Consider the following 20061-nt stretch of genomic DNA (forward strand, 5'->3'; position numbering starts at 1 on the left):
CGTCGATTGAATCTTGTGATAAAAAAAAGTAGTTTCTAGTATAGATGTAAAAGAAATTTGTAGTAGAAAAAGTAAATTTATATAAAAGGACAAACTCTATATTTTGTACAAATTTAATATTTAATTCCTGTACCATCGCCATTTTGATGAGATTCACATGAGAAGTGCATCACAGTACAATACAATGACAGTTTTACAATTGACAATTGCACAAGGAATCGAAACTGTTAAATTGTCATGACAGGTCGAGATTCTGACAATTGTAATCCCTGTCATAAATTATAAGATATAGGTTTCCGATATCAAACCATGATTAGAGACGACACTGGGATGCTTACAATGTTTCAAACGTCATTAATAATATTTCCTAGCTAAACGTTTTCATATAATAAAAATAATTGTTTACAAAAATTTACCTAAAACGTGATCCATTTCTTAAAAATTGGTCAGTGATATTAATTTAATAGAGTTCCCATAATTGTCCTTGCATGCTATTCCATCAATGTTCATCAGAGAGCAAAATGTTACTACATTTCTCAAGATTACTTTTACCCAATTTATATGTCTTCTTGACTGTTATCACAGTTATGGGGTAGTCAGATGCAGTAACTATCGACGACGAGGTGAATTAAAACACTTGCCACGTTCACATTTCGCCGGGTTTATTTGCATCCGATGGGGCAGTGACGATACTATCTACCGCCATCTATCGGATTACTTTAGTTTTTTGTGTTTCTATCACCGTCATTTCAATTTATAACAAACTTATAGTACAGTTAAATACTGGCAATAATTGATTCTATAAATATCTAATGTAAAAAAAAAGATTAAAAATGTATGTAGTGAAGCAAACAGTCATCACATTGGTAAATCTCAAGACACAGTGTTACTTCGGTCAGTCGTTAGTAACTATAAATTTATCGGGTGGGCTAGGACTTCCCTCCTAGCACGTTGGCACAACAGAGTATTCGTCAGTAGTGGTCTAGGTCTGCCGTTGGCGCCACTGAGTATACTGACGGTGGTCTGGAAATAAAGTAAAAATAATACATTTAATAAATAATATAACGCATTGTACATGTACAGCGTTTACTATTAAAATTGAGACTTTCAGGATATACACTACACTTAGCTTTTTCAAAAATTATACTGTGTTGTAAAATATGCATGTAAAAAATACCAATTTTAGGCTATCGTCAGGAGTTTAGGCCTATGTCACTGCGACCTATATATATCTGTCGTGTTCGCCCTTTTTCAAAGTTCGTTGCTAGACCCGTCATGGACAAGAATTGAACTATGTTCTTAGAAGCGATGGTTATTATTTGCTCAGGATAGAGTTTATTTTTCCAAAGGAGATATTTCGTTTATGCATGAGTGGGCTACAACTACATAGGATGTGTAGTGGCGTTTCCTCTTCATCTTGGCAAAATGCGCAGAATTTTTAAATTATACTGTGTTTTTATGGATGATTGACTATGGGATGGTGCACCCGCCTACGCTAACGGTTTACGCTGGCGGGGCACCAGTGGAGGATGATAAGATGAGCCGTAGGTCAGGTCAGTTGGTGCATCGTGACAAATTCACTAGGAATTTATCACGATAGTTTCCAGTAGGAACCTACAATGTGTATGTATATCTGTTGATGTATATAATAAGGAACTATCTCTAGTACCCATAACTCAATCTCAGCTTAACTGGGGACGAGAAAGGGCTGTGTTAAATGTATTGGGTTGTTATTATTATTGTGTAATGACCTGAGGGCGCGGCGGGGTGCGGGCAGACGCGAGGGGCGCGGGAGGGCGGACACACGCGCTTCTGAACTCGACGCCGGCCGCGGCTGGTCCGTTGTCGCCGACGTTGCTACTGTATACATACAGTAAATACATATATTAATTACGTGAAACAAAAACATTGTGCTCATTTTTACGAAAATTACGAAAACTTCACACACTCGTAATTTCTATAGATGAAGGTGATATTGTATTAAAATTATGCATAAAAATACATTAAATCAACAATAAAAAAAACATTACACACTCTACCACGTATTTAACACACACACGAATATATACTCTTTGTTTATTGTTAAAATCTGTGCTGAATTTCGACCACTATATATTTTATATTTATGTATATATTTTTTTTATATACACATTTCATAATAATTTCACCAACGTAGTCTTAATCTTGAAGTATACTCTATTACTCCCATCTCACTCCTCAGCATAAACACAATTTACAAAGTAAGCTTCTGGGCGGCTGTTATATACAATACAAACGTATCGGCACACAGTACAAGCGTATGTAAGACAGTATTGTCATATCCACAGTCGAATTTATACAAAGTCTACCCCAGTAACTATCTTATTATTTTATTAATATTACAAATGCGGAAGTTTGTGAGTATGTATGGATGGATAGATGTTTATATTACGCTATCACGAAAAAAACTATTCAATGGACTTTAATTAAACTTTACAATAATATAGCTTATACATCAGAATACACATGATTTTACGTGGGTGAAACTGCGGCCATATTTAGTAGAAAATATTTATATTAGACATACCTGGCACTGGTTTCTGTAATGGCACGGAGCCCGGCCTCGTGACTCGTACTTGCGATGCGCCCGCTATCGAGTACGGTCGTGTCGTTGGTGGCTGTAAGAATATATTAATTTAATATAATTATAATACCAATAAAGTACTAAAGATTGACACGGCTGTAAGTATATATTCATTGAACATATAATTATAAAAATAATAAAGAGTCGAATGGGGCGTCATGTCTATTGCCTGGATCATAAACAAGACTGGACAATAATATAGAAATTGTGGGTAAAATTTAGAATATTCAGATGCAAGATGATTTACAAAAAGTATATTATATTAGTCAAAACAGAATAAGGGCCACCAAGTATTTTAAATAAAGTTAAATACTGATTTCTTAGAATTTATAAATATAAAATTTAAGATAGGGTTAGTTTTTGATTCCCCTTCATCTTTCTCACAGTTAGTTACAGTTAAGATGGCCCCTTATGAGCTGTTAAATGGAAAATTAACAAATAGTGCAGTTATTTTTATTTGCATATATTTCGTATTTATATTACGAATTTCTTATGAAAGTGCAATATCTGATTGCACAATTTCATAAGAAATTTGTTCCCAGCTTCATTTCTGCAGATTTGGCGGTCATCTGTCAAGAGATTGATTCGTCTTTCGGATGCGTTGCTTCAATACACTCCCATAGTGTTTAATAGGTTTTATAGATCATACACAGTTTAATTATTATTGAAACCATAAATACGAATATCGACGATCTTTCTCGAACTCTTCCTATGGTATTACGGTTATATGTAGGCTATTATTACACAAAAACAACTTACGGGCATATGATGGTTGCGCATCGCTACTGGCATGTTGCTGCTGACCGTAGAGTTGATACCGCGCAACTGATACATGTATGGTAGTTACATGAACGGTTAGTGCAATGTATCCACAACAGATAACATTAGTGCAATGTTATATACAATTAAAAAATATATTACTATGTACAATATTAGTTGTAAAGGGTACACCAAGTCGTAAAGCTAAAGCCAGTGAAATTCATGAAAGTGAAGAACTTCCCAAAAAAGCAGTGTATTTTCCATATTGCTTTTTTGGAAAAGTTGTTCACTAATAAAACAATTAATAGACTTTATTGCACTTGTAACATTAAAAAAAATAAAGATGGTTATACAAAAATGTGAGCAAGGCGCCCACCCTTTCGCACATTATCTCTGAAAGAGATCTCTTCCAACCAACCTGATGTTGTGACACAGGTGGTAGTTAGCGGGCAACGACACTTCGCACTTTCACATAAACTGCGCGGTCTGGTTTAGTATGAAGTACAAAATTCATTTTCAGTTTTCTCTCATTATTTTTTAAAGTGGTTGAGCTATATAAGCATTCTATATTTGACTTCGACTTCGTTCATGATTAACACAGTATACCATTTCATTATAGAATAAAAAATATATAATTAAATTTAATTTTTAAAATCTACGGATATTTTTTTGTTGACCATACATTATAACTAAATGCTATTGTTAAATAAACGACAAGATTAGTGACATCATAGAAAAAATATAATAATATTTTTTTTTCTGTAACAATATTAACGCTATTAATTTTCGAAGCTAACATTGATGGAAAAAGATTATTTTAGATGGTCGGTCGGATAAGTAGCGAACTTTCGGTAACATTATAAATGCGACAAACATGTAATTGATATTAGGACTCCTTTCAATAAAGATGCATATAGCATATACATATATATGTTATGTGTATTGTATGTTGGACTCTGTTCACGGCATTTAGCCTCTCATTTGGGCAGTTATGCGTGTATGTTATGTATATAAAGTTGTATAATAGAGATAGAAGTAGAAATAATATTTATTCAAATAAACTCAATACAAGCACTTGAATAGTCACATTTTTTATTGTACCACTAATTCGGAACGCAGATTCTACACAAGAAGAATGAACAATAGTGATGTATGATTGTGTGATGTGTTTTTTTTTTAATGTAAATTCTTGTAATAATCGTACGCAGGACTGACTTGAAATAGAAAAAATAAATGAAATTACTAATTTATTTTTTTACTAATTTACCTGGTAGAAGAGAACTGTGAAATTTACGGTAATGGCGATATTCACGCCAAGGGGAAGTTATAATACTTCGCCATTGGCTTAGATTTACATGCATGTGTGTGACTGTGCTTATATTACGCAGAATATTCTACGTTGAATATGTTTTCACTTGTCTTTTCATAATTGTATTAAATAATACGTGATTATATAAACTAAATATGAATGCTAAATCTTTAATGAAAGGTGCCCTAAAAAATTAACCACGGAAACATGTAACCATCACCTACTATAACGGTTATACTCACATCTCTGGGTGCCACGAGTTGGCTCTGCGGCCGCTCTCTGCGTAACGTTTCGGTGCCTTGTCTAACCAACGCAGGGGGTGCGGTCACTAGCGGTTTCTGTGACTGATTATCGTTCTGAAACAGTATATCATTATTATATTATATATATTCTTTACTACACTTAAATCGGCCTGCGTGTTTTCTATTTTTACTTTAACTCACTATATAGCTGTGGAAGAGTGGAAGAATGTTTGTGCTTAAAAGGAGGCTTCAACAATTATATAGAACTAAATAGAAGTGTATTACCTAAATACAGAATTTTGTATTATATATGTATTTACAAATACAACATGCAATAAAAATATATAACACAAGCTCTGCTTAGCTTGGGACTGAATAGCGCTGTGTTAGTTTTCCTGCGTTATCATTATTATTTATTAATTTAAAAAAATAATCAAATTTGTACTGTACTGGTGACGCACGCAGGACGAAGCAATGTTCTTAACGGTTTGAACACTGGGCTCAATATATAACAGTAACAAGGTATTAAGATAACAATACCTGCGTATCGGCAGTGACCGTGAATGATTCCCGCCTTAGGGATGACACTGGAGGGGCGGCTGAGGTGGGGCTGAGTGCTGGGTTCGAAGCATACACGTTGCGTCGGACCATTGTACGTCCTACAATACTTTTCGGTATCGCCGCCGCCGAGTTGCTTCCTGTATCATTAAATGTATTAAAAGATTGTTTATTAAGAGGTAGGATTTAATTGTTTGTAATAAAGTAATTTTAGGCTTATTTGCCAAAATCCCTGAAACTAGTCGATAATAAAGGCTCGGCCTAGAATTTAGCAATGGTATCTCCATTGGTAAATTCTCTGCAATGTATGCTACCTATGTACTCGGAAAAATAAATTAGTTTAATAGAATACGATTATACATTTGGTGTGAATAAAAAAATGTAGTATTATTTTTTTATTCACACCAAATGTATAATTATTATATTAATGTTCCGTGGCGCAGGCCGCGCCACGGGACACAGCCTAATTAATATTATCTATTGCGTGTCTGTCTATTTGTTACCTTCTCTCGGGTAAACAGTAGAATAATCTTAATGAAATTTGACATTGACCCGAGGATTGCTGACTTAGGCTATTTTTCATCTTAATCATATATCATAAAGAAGACAAAGTTACGGGAAACCGCTAGTAGTAGCTAAATCTTCCTATTATCCTGATTAGTTCCCAACGTGGAATGATAATGGGTAGTTACCATGATATGTTATCATATCATATTGATTTAAGCTTCTAATAAGACGAGTTTATTTTCTGATTGGTTAGGTGTCAAAAAAAAAAAAATATCCATACAAGAATGCTCCTAATTTAATTTAATTTCTTTTATATAGTTAATCGCTAATGTAGACATAACTTTTTGTTTTCACACAACAAATTAGTTCCTCATAGATAACAAAATCGGGCTATTGTTTATCGACGATAAATAAATTTCCTATTAAATTATAACTATCATAAGTGTTCTTGATGATTTCTCTTTACATTAGTAGCACGTACACAAAAGTTATAAAAAATAGCGATTGGGGCATAGGTAATAATACCCTATAAAATGATTGCTTCACTTCAAACACATTGTAGGGAATCGACAGATGCACGGGGCTCAATACTATTCCTTGTGAGAGACCAAGTATAGACCTTAAGAATGAATGGCTAAGACGGTGATAAATAAATTTTAATGCAATAAAAAAAGAATTAAATGGAATCACTATTTGTTACATGCATGTAAACTAATATAATAAATTTAAAGGTAAAATTATTAAATAATCTATACAAAGCAATTAGCAGTTTAGGAGCATTTACAGCAAACTATCTTACTAAGACTGAAATCATTACTTACCTTTTGTTTCACTCTCTACGTTTGGTAAGTAAGCAATAATTACATGTTAGTTTTACTTTTGATTAATTTATAAGGCCATATATTCTACGTAAAAGAATTTATTCTCGCATTTGAAAGAATTATATTTATTATATTATATTAATTATTATTTATTATATTAATTATACCTATTACGACTCCCATTTACAAGTACAAATATAAAAGAAATTGACCGATTTTAAATTAAATAAAATTTTGTTGTACACCACACCTGTAAAATAACCCAATAAATTTTAGATTTATTGTGATAAAATTTATCTATGGGCACTGCCACGATGTGGCCTTTTTATTTAGATTTAGATATAGCCTTTTTAGACGTCATAATAAAACAACCATTATTAAATTCAAGGCCATTTAAACGAATTCATATGTAAGTATATCTGTGTATCCAATGGTAGATAATATGTGTATGTGCACGTATGTCTGTGGAGAGTGTACGAGTGTATGTATATGCGCAGGGTTGTGTAGATATGTATGTGCATATGTTAGTTTCGTACCGGGTATTCTGCTAAGTTCTCTGTGTGAGCTATACTGCCTAAGTTTGGAGGTCGGTAAATTTGTTTTTCTCGGTACGTTGCTCGGTGGAGCCATCGAACTGTAAGATCCTGTAACATACAGATTCAAAACTAAGCTTCTGATAACGGCTAATGTACGGAAAAAAAGGATGATTGTCATAATGTACAGATTATAATGTGATAGATAATACAGTAATAATAAACAAAATAATTGATAAATACATGATAACTGAAAAATACGGATGTATAGATATGATTGTATTGGATTCAAATTTGTAATGACAATAAATGTGTATGATGTAGATATGGAATGAAAGAGCATATTAACATAATTAATAGTTTATGATATATTATAAATCAATATAGTTTAAGAAAACACAAAGAAGCAAGCGTGCCAGCTAAAATAGCGTATTAGTGAACAAATAAAAACATACAGAAAGCTAAAAATAAATATATACTTACTGTTTTATACTTAAAATAATTAGAATAAGAGATCATGCCTAACTTACTACAGAGGAGTATCAATAAGAGTAATTATAAGAAATATTAATAAATAATGAAAATATATTAAAACGTCTAAGAAAAATACAAACATTCAGTTTCTTTTCTTAATAACAAAATTGAAATCAAGTGTAATAAAAATTTATTACTCATCATTTAACTCATAACCGTTTAGTACTTTATGTAGCACAATATTGGTGCCATCCATCACATAGTAGATATTCTTAGTAACAACGCAGCTGGTTGTCTGTAAAGCTGTGATGTTATAAGAAAAGAAACCGAAATCATTTGATAGCATTAACCCTGCTTTACCTGTACTGGTAGGTGAGATTCTATTAAGCGACGACTTCTGTGGACAAGATGGCCCCGACATTTTTTTATCCGGGCTCGGTTTCCCACCCAAAATATCCCTTTTGGCGGATTTCTTCACCATTGTTGCACTATTTATAACTGTTGTATTGTGCATATCGAAAGTCCTTTCCATGGCTGAGTTGCAACTGGGTACTTTGGTTAAAGTATACGATTTGTCGTCAATCATGTCGTATATGGGGGATATTGTGGCGTGTAAGTTGAGAAGGTCATTCTTGGCTCCCATTTTCATTGTTGCAAGTGGTGTTGAAGCTACTTGCGCGCCTGTAATTGTGTTTTTAGCGCCTATTCATTTTTCATTTGAGAATACCGACACATCATTAATTTTACACGTAATATTAAAGTAATAATGGATTCTAATACGTTTTATTTGTATTACTGAGTTTTATTTATAAAAGATTTGGGTAACATCAAATTATGGGCAAACTAACATATGCTGAAATATGGAAATTCAATAACACGAATGATCCGTGGTAAGATCCTATCATGACGTTAATATTACTTATAAATAATGACTACATGAAATTAAAAAAGTATATAGTACTTTTTCAGGACATAATATAATTGTTTGCTGGACAAACATTTGCATAAACAAGTACTTTACCGTAACCAATGTGATAAAATGAACTTCGCAGTGTCTGTGTAATGGCTATGCATGTGATATCCATCACCATACTGACAGATATTCTGAAATTATTTATTATAAATATTTGGCAGTTAAGGCTGAGCTAAAATGAGCCCTGTTTTGAAAGAAATATAAACAACTTTTAAATAAAGAAGAAATTTTCAGAATATCTGCATTTCTTTCTGATTCATAAAGTCATACTTTTTTATATTATTGTACATATCATTATATTAATTCTTTGCTTTATATTTTCCAAAGTTATAACCACGATTTTCATAATGATTCAGTGATTACACTAGCGATTTTCAAACATGAGTAACGTCAAATCTCGCCAATTTTTTTGACATTATGTCTAATAACATATTGGCTCTAGCTCACACTGACTAAGTAGCCGTCAGAAGTTACTATGTGTATAAAAAAGTATGAGAGTAAATTATTATCATTAAATGTGATACGACGTCATAAAGATTTGCATTGGCTTATGACGTCACAATTATGACAGTTTGTAAACTTACGTGCGTTGCGCAGCGGGTCGGCGTCGGGCACGCTATCAGGAGGACTCGACGAACTGAAGGTCCCCGTGTCCGTACTCTCACTGGATCCCACCATGGCGCGTTCTTGAGAGCCCCAGTCCTGTAGCATCACATTACCTTTTACATTCTTTATTTCTTTATATTTATACTTAGTCTTTCCATTATCATCTATATTATATCATCCAGTAAAAAATCGACTTTAACAACTAAAATAAATAGGATATATTTTCACAGTATCAACATCATCAAACCGGTATATAAATGGCTGAAGTTTGTAGTAACAAACTTAAAACACTACAATCATACTGGGATATGTAATAAAAAAAAAATAACGCGAATAATATATATGTGTACAAATAGAAACAGTTTGATTGTTAGTGGGGGTGTTTAAACTATTACCTTGAAATTTTCGCAGCCGTTCATAGCCGTTTTATTCGATTAATAAATAGTAAGTTTATCACAATTTTCATTACGTGATTCTGATGAAGTGTAAAAGTTATGGTGCAATTTATATTGCTATAGTTTTATAGTTTAGTTGTGCAGAGATTTTTTTATGTTATTGAAAAAAGAATTGTATAGAGTCCTATTGTGGTTTTTAAACTTATAATAATATTGACAACTAACGTTTTATATTCCATTGTATTATTAACTACACATACCTCGTGTTGCAATGTTCTGTCGGCTGCGTCAATGAGGTTCAATGTAGCAGAGTTGATATCGATCATTTGGTTCTCGTCTGGCTTCACGTACACCACTGTGGCATCCATTGCACCGGTCTTCGGTGAAGCCTTCTTGAAAGTCGCATTTCGTTTCGGCGTCTCTCTGGTAGGTTCCTCGTGTCTTTCATACCCACCATTCATCGCTCTCCGTCTGGACAGCAACTCTGATGCGTTCTGCATACTTTGTCTTGGAACAGTGATCGTTTGGTTCGGCAGTTGTATTGTTTTAATAGGCGATGTATCGACTTGGTTCGGCTTATCCGGTTCTGTGGGTAATGCTTTTCTTGCTAGAGACAACTTCTGCCGCGCTTGAATGATTTCATTGAGTTCCTGTTTATCCAGTGTAACATTTAGACTATTCTTGGCCTCGGGTGTTCTTTGCATGCCTATATCTTTGTAGAACGCGTCGTTATGTTCAAAAGTATCATTCAAGTTCTCTTTTTCAGCGTCATTTTTTCTGCTAAATTTGTTGTTGGCGTAATGTAATGTTATTGTTTCTCCCATTTCAGGGCTCATTTTGGGCGGAACCTGTTTAGGAGTATCCTTCTTATCACAGTTTTCGTTTAGTACCTTAACTGGATCTATTTGCGAACCCTCTTCTCGTGATTTCGTGTAACTTTCAGAATTTCGAATCGGTGGGTCTTTTTTTGTGAAACTATTGTACAATTGACACCTAGGTCTCGCCGATAGCAACTTTTCAGATTGTTCTAAATGTGTAAATGTGGCGGAACTAAATATATTTGAATCTGTATTGTCTGCTCTTGGTTTGGAAGTGTTGGATATGACATAGGAAGAGTTAACAGAGCTAACCAGACTAGGAGGTAGAGAGTCCATAAGGCTATCGTTGTCTGGATATGTAGTTTGTGAGAGGAAACTTGTGCTCATATCTTTTTCGTCTAAGATACTTAATGTCATGCTTGTCAGCATCGGGTCTATGCTATCACGGCCTGACGTAGGTATACCTGTAAAGTAACCGTTAGAGGTTTTACTCTCCATTATGGGATCTTCTATATAACGACGTAACATAATTTAATTGTGAGAGATTTATAAAATTTTACGTTTATATTTTTTATCTCTCTTGTAGTCAAGAGATTGTCGTGTGTACATCATATAAAGGTTTAGAAAAATGTATGCGAGTTCCAATTAAAAGTTAGGGCAAATATAATACCCATAGCTGCATATGAGACCCCAGTATGTATGATTCGAAGACGTTAACCTAATCTTGGAACCAATTCTGATCGTTTGACATTGTACTGATAAATTTTATATTATTACATTTTGCCATTATTATAGTTTCATATTGCATTTTATTTAATAGACTAAAAGACCTCGTAATTGATTGTTTAATTAAGATTCAAGAACATGTTACAGAAATGGTTAAACTGAAGTAGACTATACAAACTCGTATGTGTTTGTCCCTCAGCCACAACTATATGAGCCGGCTGTCTAATTTCATTCCCCATCATCATCCTGCACATTAGGGAATGAAATTACCTTATAAGAGGCATGACATCTTTTCAGCCTCAAGGCAAAGCATAAGTGGTATCGTGGGTGTCACACAATAACGTGTTGTCCGTAGTGCTGTTCAGTATATAGCAGTTACCGCTCACCATAAGGTGGGCCTTTAGTTATTTGTAATTTCAATTTAATAAACAAACATACCTGAATCTCTATGTGAGGGCAAAGACTTCCTGCTGTCCAGTGACTCTGCGTTAAATGTACCCGAGTTCTCCATAAGCAAGGAAGACACGAGGCTCGGTGGGGACATTCGCATTAGTGACTCGCCACTCTGATACATATTCATACTGCCACGTTCATTTAGCGCATTTGTGAAACCCCTGGAAGTTATTATTGTTTACATCAATACTTATGTTTGGGCATCTTTATCTCATCAATTCCTGTTTACCGAGGAAGGCTTTACAGCTAAATAATTCATTTAATGGCCAAACAATAACAAATTAAAAAATATACCAAAGATTAAGTTAAAAGAGTTGAAAGAAAGAGTTGCAGCCGGCAATATGTATTTCACTTGAAGGATGAGATAAGGCAGAAAAATCACAGAGTACGGATGCATGATAACTTGGTCATCCGGAATGGTAATCCTATCACGTGATGTCGGAACCGTGTATAGTATAAAAGATAGTAGTCTTATGACTATATGCATAAATATTCTGGAAGAAATTCTTACAATTATAATGAGAGCCATATCAAAATCCGTTACGTGGTCTAGAAGAAAGAACGAAGAGAAACAGATAAACAAAAACATCGACTTTATTTATACTATGTAATGATAGATAATAGTCATACGCGGCGAACGCGACACATGACATGTCCACATTTCACTTATCTATCCTAATATTCAAAGCTAAAAATGTGTTTGTTGGAACACTAAACAAAATATGTACATCAACTGTATAAACGAATAATGAAAAGTTCAGTATTGACAAGGAAATCGTGTGTACATACACACAAAAAAAAATGTTAAAATTCAATCCCTCTTTCTAACGTTAGTTATACATTGATTACAAAAGAAAACCCACGTAAACTGACAAGGCCTCATATTATCAGAGGCTCATAAATCGAAGCTTCGCCGCGTCAAACGAGAAAGTACAAGTCTGCCTTTCGGCGCCGGCTATGCACTTTCCCTCTCACACGGTTACATACGTCGCCGATTCATCCAAAATGATTGTCATGAAAGTTGATTATACCTTTTTCGGACTACATTTTATGTCATTGTTCGTAATTTGTATTCTTGTTAACAGAACTGACGACTACATTTAAATATTACGACTACATGCTACAAATCGCAACCTATCCCGTAAAGAATCTGACATGAAGATAGACAGATAAAATAATATTTAAGTACGTAAATGTAATGGAACTAAATTACCAAATTAAGAAATAGATTTTTTTATACTACGATAGTGGCAACATGCGTACACGTCACCCTTAAGAAACCTTAATATACTATTCTTGCAAGACTCTATGGTATATATTCGCAAGATAACCTCGGCAGGTAGTTCATTCCACAATCTCGGAAAGTGTACGCGGAGGAAGCTCCTCTGAAACCGCACTGTCCTAGCCCACGTAGATTCCAGCGTGTGGGGATAAATTACTTGTCGATGGCGAGAGGTGCGGTGTAGTACTGATGTAGTACAATGATTATATTTGGAACGAACAAATTCAAATATACCAGCTTTATTAGCTTCCTTTCACCTATATATAGAGAATATATCAGCAAGTGACAACAGCTATAAATACTCAGAAACGGTGCGGTACATATCTTCTCTCAAATAAAGCATATCAAAACACTGCGTTTATAAAAACATGACCAAACGTTACTTTTAATATGTTCTTAATTGCTTTAGTAACGTAAACAATGCCAAAACATTTCGTAATACCTCTTACAAACGCTTCAGGGGCATTTCGATGGCGAAGTGGTCTGCTACAATGCATTTATCTCTTTCTAATATTAGAGCAGGCTATTTTTTGAGCACTCAAATTAGATGCAGCCATTTGGCGATTGGTTCAAAGACAAAAATTCCATTCACGCCATTTTTCTTAACAAGCCGAGTTCATTGTCTGAATTCACGTGGTTTAATAACCTACTAACGTAGTAATGGAGTTGTTAATATTTTAGTGTAGCAGAAATGTCTGTTATGGGAAAACATGTAATTTGGAATTTATATTTATTGTTCTGTGACACTTGTAAAATATGCTTGGTTTATTTCAATGAGAAAAGTAAGCTGACGGTATCTATCTAATAAATTGAAGCAGTTTTTAAAATAGCTATAAACGTCTTAACTATGTAGAATAACCAAATAAAAATATATTGTTTGAATTATAGTAATTTTCATTTTTAGACAATACGTTTAATTCTTAATTAAACAGAGTTTATTGTAGGCAAAAGTTAAACCGACATACTTTATATAGTCAAATTCACTTTTTACGCAGTACTTTACGCAATCTGGAGTTACACCATTTACCAGACATTTCAAATTGAACCCTTATTTCAGCGTCAATTACCGTCATTATGTTGGATTTCTTTTTTAACGTACCACATTAGTAGCTATATTTTTCGTTCGGAGTAGGTACATCATTAACGCGCCAGACAGCTTCAAATATGCAAATATATACCCTACTAGCCCGCATTGCGTGCCACGCGTATTTGAGCTTTGAGAAATAAGTTGCGACGAAAATGCAACTTTTTGTATAAGCTTTAATACAAAAAGTTGCATTTTCGTCGCTCTCGATTTTAAATCTTAAATCGATACGGTCGAAGCAATACTTACTGCATTAAAAATAGAAAAAATTGAGAACGGCAGAAATTCTCCATTTCTCTACTATTATTTCAAAGTTGGCAACTTTTTTTGACTGCTCGATTCGTCTATACTAATATTATCTATTCGAAGTATATCCATTATCATCATCATCATCTGCTTTTATGTTCGCAGTCATCTCGTTATTTACTTCCTTTCATCATATCATCTTTCACGCAGTGTATCCATCTCTTTTTCGGCCTTTCTCTGCCCTTCTAACCATCCCTTTCATAAGTAATAACGACCATAAGCATTACTTACTTGTTGAAGGTATTGTGCAGATTATGTGCCGGCTGTGACAGATCTATGTTAATTGGTATCGACGGCGTGCGCTCTGATAGCCTCTCCAATGGATCCGCTGATGGCATTACATCCAGGTCTTCCAGCTGTAATTATAATAAACTAAATTTCTGGTGTTCTCTTGTATATTTAGAAAGATGTAGAGGCACTAAAAGAGGAATTGGAGCATATGGTGTCCTATTATTTCTGTGTACCCAATAGGAGAAAAGCATGCAAGTCATAATTTCAATAGTAAATCAGATATAATGCCAGGGATGTGAAAATTAGTAATATATGAAAAAAAATTTAATCTATTTTAATATTAAAGTGTATTTATATTTATTTATTTTTGTAAAGTAATTATATTTTGAACAGAATGTCACATCTCTATTGAATGGTTATGATAAAGAAAGAAATGACGACAAGACATAAACAAACATTCCACAACACACTTATGTAAATATACAAGAACAGTCACTCGGCTGTGATGCGCTCATGATGCAAAGACCGATATTCTTAAACACATGACATAATACTCACACCACGCATCATTAATATTTTTATCAACTGTATTTTTGCCAATACTTGCTCATGAATGGATCATTATTCTTTAATAATGAAATGAAAGAAAACTAAAAAAAATATTTCAATTTATTTTTTATTAGTGATCCATCCCGGCTTCGCACGGATGCATTAGAAATCTTTGAATTTCTCTGCTGGTTCTATACCATAACACGCATGTATTATATGTATGTAAAACTTCCTCTTGAATCACTCTATCTTTTGCTAAAAACTGCATTAAAATCCGTTGCGTAATTTAAGATACATAAGCGAGCTGAGTAAGCTCAGCAGTAACTGAGAACTGACAAGAAAGTCAGTTCTTCTCATCCCGAAATCATTCCAAATTGACGGTAGATTTGATATATCATAAGAGTATGTAATAGACCTACATGAATAAAGATATTTTTATTTAATTTCATATGAACAGACAGCAGCGGCAACTTTGTTTTATACTATGTATGAATGATAAACAAGCAAAATGGAAACCGGTAACTGTCGCCTCTAGACATGTCCCGTACATGATATTACCATTGATATTACATGTGACATTGTGATGGGTACAATGCATTGATTTCCCAAGGACGTGCCATACTTCTACATATATCCTGCAATCTCACCATATATAAACCCGAACATATAGCAGAAATGCTACTAGGTCAGATAGGCAAATAACATAAACGTGAGAACACGTTCTCAATTAATTTAAACTACCTAAATGACGAACATTTTATTTATGCAATTTCATGATTATCTCGAACTGATTTTTAAGTTTGTTTTTGCGATCAATGACTAGCAATGACTCTTATAATCCCGTTATGCTAATTTCATAGATATTTTAACAAAGTTTTACACTATTTTATAAGCTTTGAAATATAATCATCTGCGGCACATTATTGCAATATTTTTTATTGCAGCTCGCTCCTATTGGCCGTAGCGTGAATGTCGAATGTCGTGTTATGTCTAGCGAACACTAAAAGAATTAACAAAATCGATACGATTTTGTTAATTCTTATTTTCTTATAGAATTGGAGATTATCCCGAACGTTAGTACGATTTACCTCCTATTCAAATCCTATAGATTAATTGCTAACAATATACGCTTATAAATGTCAAATTAACACAAATTTCTTAATAGAAATTTAACACCCACAATAATAATTTCACAACATAATGGTCCGTTACCGATTCAACACGTTAGTGTAAATTTAAGTGAACGAAGTTAAGCGTAACAAGATTTCTGATGACCAAAGTTGTAGAACAAATTAAATTATTGGATAATTTGATCTATGACTTTGGTTAATGTAATGTGGTAATTTTATAAGCTTAATGGATAGAGTGCATTATGAATGTAACATATAATATTATTATAACAATAAAAAATATTATTAGATGTTTAGTATATAGTACAAGCTCTGCTTAGTTTGCAACTAGATGCCTTGTGTGAAATGTCCTGGATTATTATTAATATTAAATCGGTATATATCTTCTTTATATAATCCATTCGTAGTCTTTCTAATCTTTTTGGTAAAGGATTAAAAATTAATCCTTTTCAAGTAGTTCAAACGGTGTTTGAAAATTTGTAAATTTTTACACAAGCTCATATTTGGTATACATAACTTTCTTTCTTGTTATGGAATATAAAAATACCGGAATTTTTTTAATGTTGTTACTTAAGGTGCAGTTTCTGCTCGTAATGCGAAGGATTCGACCTATTACTGCGCTTGCCAGGTGATTTTATAATAGATCGATATGCCAATTTTCTGGATGTCACACTCACATGCAAATTTTAATCTTTGGTGATCGCCTAGAGACAGTATTCTCGAGAAGAACCAATATGCAACTTAAACTAAACTTTAATAAAGTCACCGAATTACATTCACAAAATTAAAATAATGTAGACGATGAAAGTAAAATAGTGTTCAATAATTAGATCATCTGTCACTAATAAGATGAGCACAGTTTACTGCAACAATTACATAATGACCTATATGTGCAGTTGGGTGTACAGTGTAATAATTTAGTTAACAACTTAAATCAGATTACACTAAGCAATAATAAGACGAATACGTAATTACCTATCTTTTCACTATCTATCGATAATTGATTTTCATATTGTGATTTTATAATCGTTATATTAAATTGTAATAAATAACTTTAACGATAACGTTTAATTTTCTATTGCTTATTCTGACCACCGCTAATCCGCGAGGAGACCGTATTATAGATATTTTCATGTTTATATAGGTCTGGGTATTATTGTATGTACTAATATGTATGCATTGGGGGGAAGGGATTGTTAGTAATGTGGATTGATAACCCCATTGCTAGCAATGTACCAAGTCAGGTCGACCTCCACGCAGTTCCCCCTGAAAACCATCGTGTTAAATTCCTGGTGAATTTGTCACGATGGGCTAACTGACCTGACCTCATGCTCATCTTATCATCTTCCACTAGTGCCCCGCCAGCGTAAACCGTAAGCGCTGGCGGGTGCAAAATTCCATTATCAAAGCTCAAAAAAAAAAATGTATGCATTTTAGGTATATGTATTTAAGTATATCTGTCAGTTGTGTAAAAATATTACCCATAACATTAGCTCTAATTAGCTTGGGCCTAGATGGCGTTGTTAGAATTGCCCTGTGTAATATTTATTATGATATAGCATGTATTTGTTATTATAGTGTCCATAGTACAATATCTGTTTATTTGAGGACCTATATGGCAAACGCTGTATTTTTTACAAATTAATGCTGTCGGTTATGAACATAAACAGTTTTTCTTCATAAGATGTTTTGGCACAATCCCTACCGTCCTACTTCTGCTAGTTGCATAGACGAGGAAAAGTTCTTCTAGGATTAATATTTTTTAAATAATTAAATATATACAACTCCTAGAGGGAGAGATTGAGGGAAGGGATTGTTAGTAATGTGAACTAATACCCCATTTGCTAGCAAAATACATGGTACACTCAGATTTAGCTCCACGGGGTTCCCTCTGGAAACAATCGTGGTAAATTGCTATTTGCCAAGATGGGCTAATAGACCTGACCTCATGCTTATCTTATCACCACCACTGGTGCCCCGCCAGCGTAAATGCATCATTCTATTATTGTCCATAATAAAATTTACTCAAAGACTAAAACTCTTTGAGGAATGGAATCCCATATTACTCCTTATTTATTATTTTCTTAAACCAAAAGTACTTAAATTTCGCAGAAAGAATGCACAAAAATTAAGATCGCATCAGGCTTATTACCTCTTAAACGTCATCGTCATCATTACACCAGAATTGAATAAAGATACATATTTATATTAAACATACGTTTTACACCGTTAATCCGAATCTGGTTTTAATCCAGTTTTAAAATTCACCGTTTACTGTTACACTTAAATCAGTTGGCAGTGATATTCAGAATATAGCCGTCATCTTGTTCGTTATGTAAACTTACATTTCAGAGTCACGGTCAAGAATCTTTTATACGCCCAGTAATAAATCTGTGTGTCACTTCATTCATATGAGTTTATGTTTACGATATGAGTACCTATATAATTAGTAATTTGCACAGATTCGCTCAAAATTATTAATTTTACAAATATTATAAAAAGGTATGGTTAAATGTTGTAGGGGGTAATCTCTGGATTTACTCAGACGATTTTGAAAATTATTTCAGTGTGGGATAGTCCATTTAACGAGGACGGCTATAGCTAACTATCGCTAACTAGCTACTCGCCCCGTATTCGCCCGGGTTTATATGTATTATTTATTTACACTATGTAATGATGCTACAACCAGTAGGAGCGGAGACGCAATAAGAAATGTCGCAAAAACAAGGGAAATATGACACAGACGAAGCATTGAAATAAATTCACTTTATTTCAGATGAATATAAATGGTATACTATACTACGAATACACCTCAACTTCATAAGGATGTTACATTCGTTTAGGATGTTTGATTCGTACTATTTGGTCGACTGTCAGCTTCAGCGAAAGTTTTAAGCATAAAGCTTAACGATTATAGCAAATAAGGAATCTTGTCCTATTGATCATAGAACTAAAGAGCCAGGCCATGATAAAGCTTTCAAGGGATTATTTTGTTAAAGGATCTGTCTCTACTGTTGTCTGTACTTGTGTATAAGACGGTGTCCTTATCGCTCTCTGTCACAGTGAATTCAAATATACCAAATGAAAATTGGGCGTGTAAAGTATTGCGTTCATTATAATGTTAATATAATTAAATAACGGACGAGAGTCCGGTGAAGCTGAGGACTCTGGATAGCTATGTATTATTTGAATAAACCTTCTGAATGAAATTCTATAAACTATTGTGAATACCGTGACTTGGTTTCGAAAGGTATGTAAAGAAACCGTTAAGGAAAAACATGAACTTTGTTTTACACTGTTATAAACGAGATATTGTTCAACACGGACGTAGTCAGGACGAGCCCCTGTTATAATAAACTTCACAAATATAATCTTGTTTGCATTAGATTATCTCGTGGTGGTGACAACCATTGTAAACCTAAGTCAAAACCAGTAAGGACATTCACCTTTTCTCGTCTACACTGTGTCAATTCTCTACACATCGGAATAACGATCTTAAACGCATCGCATTACATATGATATTGCAGTGTTTCACTACATCTAATCAGTGAATAAAGCTTTAAGAGCAAAACTAAAAACTTCGATGCTATTATCTAAAAAGTCTGTACTACATGTACATTTATTTAGTTATGTACATGTAGTACAGACTCTTTAGACTTTAGTTAGTAGACTTTTAATTGAA

The 20061-nt window shown here is 33.7% G+C and overlaps 1 protein-coding gene across 3 annotated transcripts in view; it reads right to left on the bottom strand.

The window, feature by feature from the left end:
• Positions 1-702: 702 nt before the first annotated feature.
• LOC131850591 (uncharacterized) overlaps positions 703-20061 on the bottom strand; it is a 41634-nt gene continuing 22275 nt past the window's right edge. Inside the window, exons 4-15 of one of the 3 annotated variants that reach the window (XM_059200878.1) lie at positions 14701-14825; positions 11783-11958; positions 10061-11082; positions 9384-9501; positions 8187-8507; positions 7356-7463; positions 5474-5631; positions 4934-5047; positions 3383-3448; positions 2567-2657; positions 1752-1860; positions 703-1023 (exon numbers count right to left, since the gene is read on the bottom strand). In XM_059200878.1, coding sequence (XP_059056861.1) covers positions 972-1023; positions 1752-1860; positions 2567-2657; positions 3383-3448; positions 4934-5047; positions 5474-5631; positions 7356-7463; positions 8187-8507; positions 9384-9501; positions 10061-11082; positions 11783-11958; positions 14701-14825 — 2460 coding nt within the window. In that variant the 3' untranslated portion in view covers positions 703-971. The remainder of the gene's footprint in view (positions 1024-1751; positions 1861-2566; positions 2658-3382; positions 3449-4933; positions 5048-5473; positions 5632-7355; positions 7464-8186; positions 8508-9383; positions 9502-10060; positions 11083-11782; positions 11959-14700; positions 14826-20061) is intronic. The other 2 variants (XM_059200880.1, XM_059200879.1) reach the window with 2 other exon arrangements.

The sequence above is a fragment of the Achroia grisella genome, unplaced genomic scaffold, assembly GCF_030625045.1.
Source record: "Achroia grisella isolate CSIRO2021 unplaced genomic scaffold, CSIRO_AGI_Agris_v1 utg777, whole genome shotgun sequence".
Taxonomy (NCBI): Eukaryota; Metazoa; Arthropoda; class Insecta; order Lepidoptera; family Pyralidae; genus Achroia; species Achroia grisella.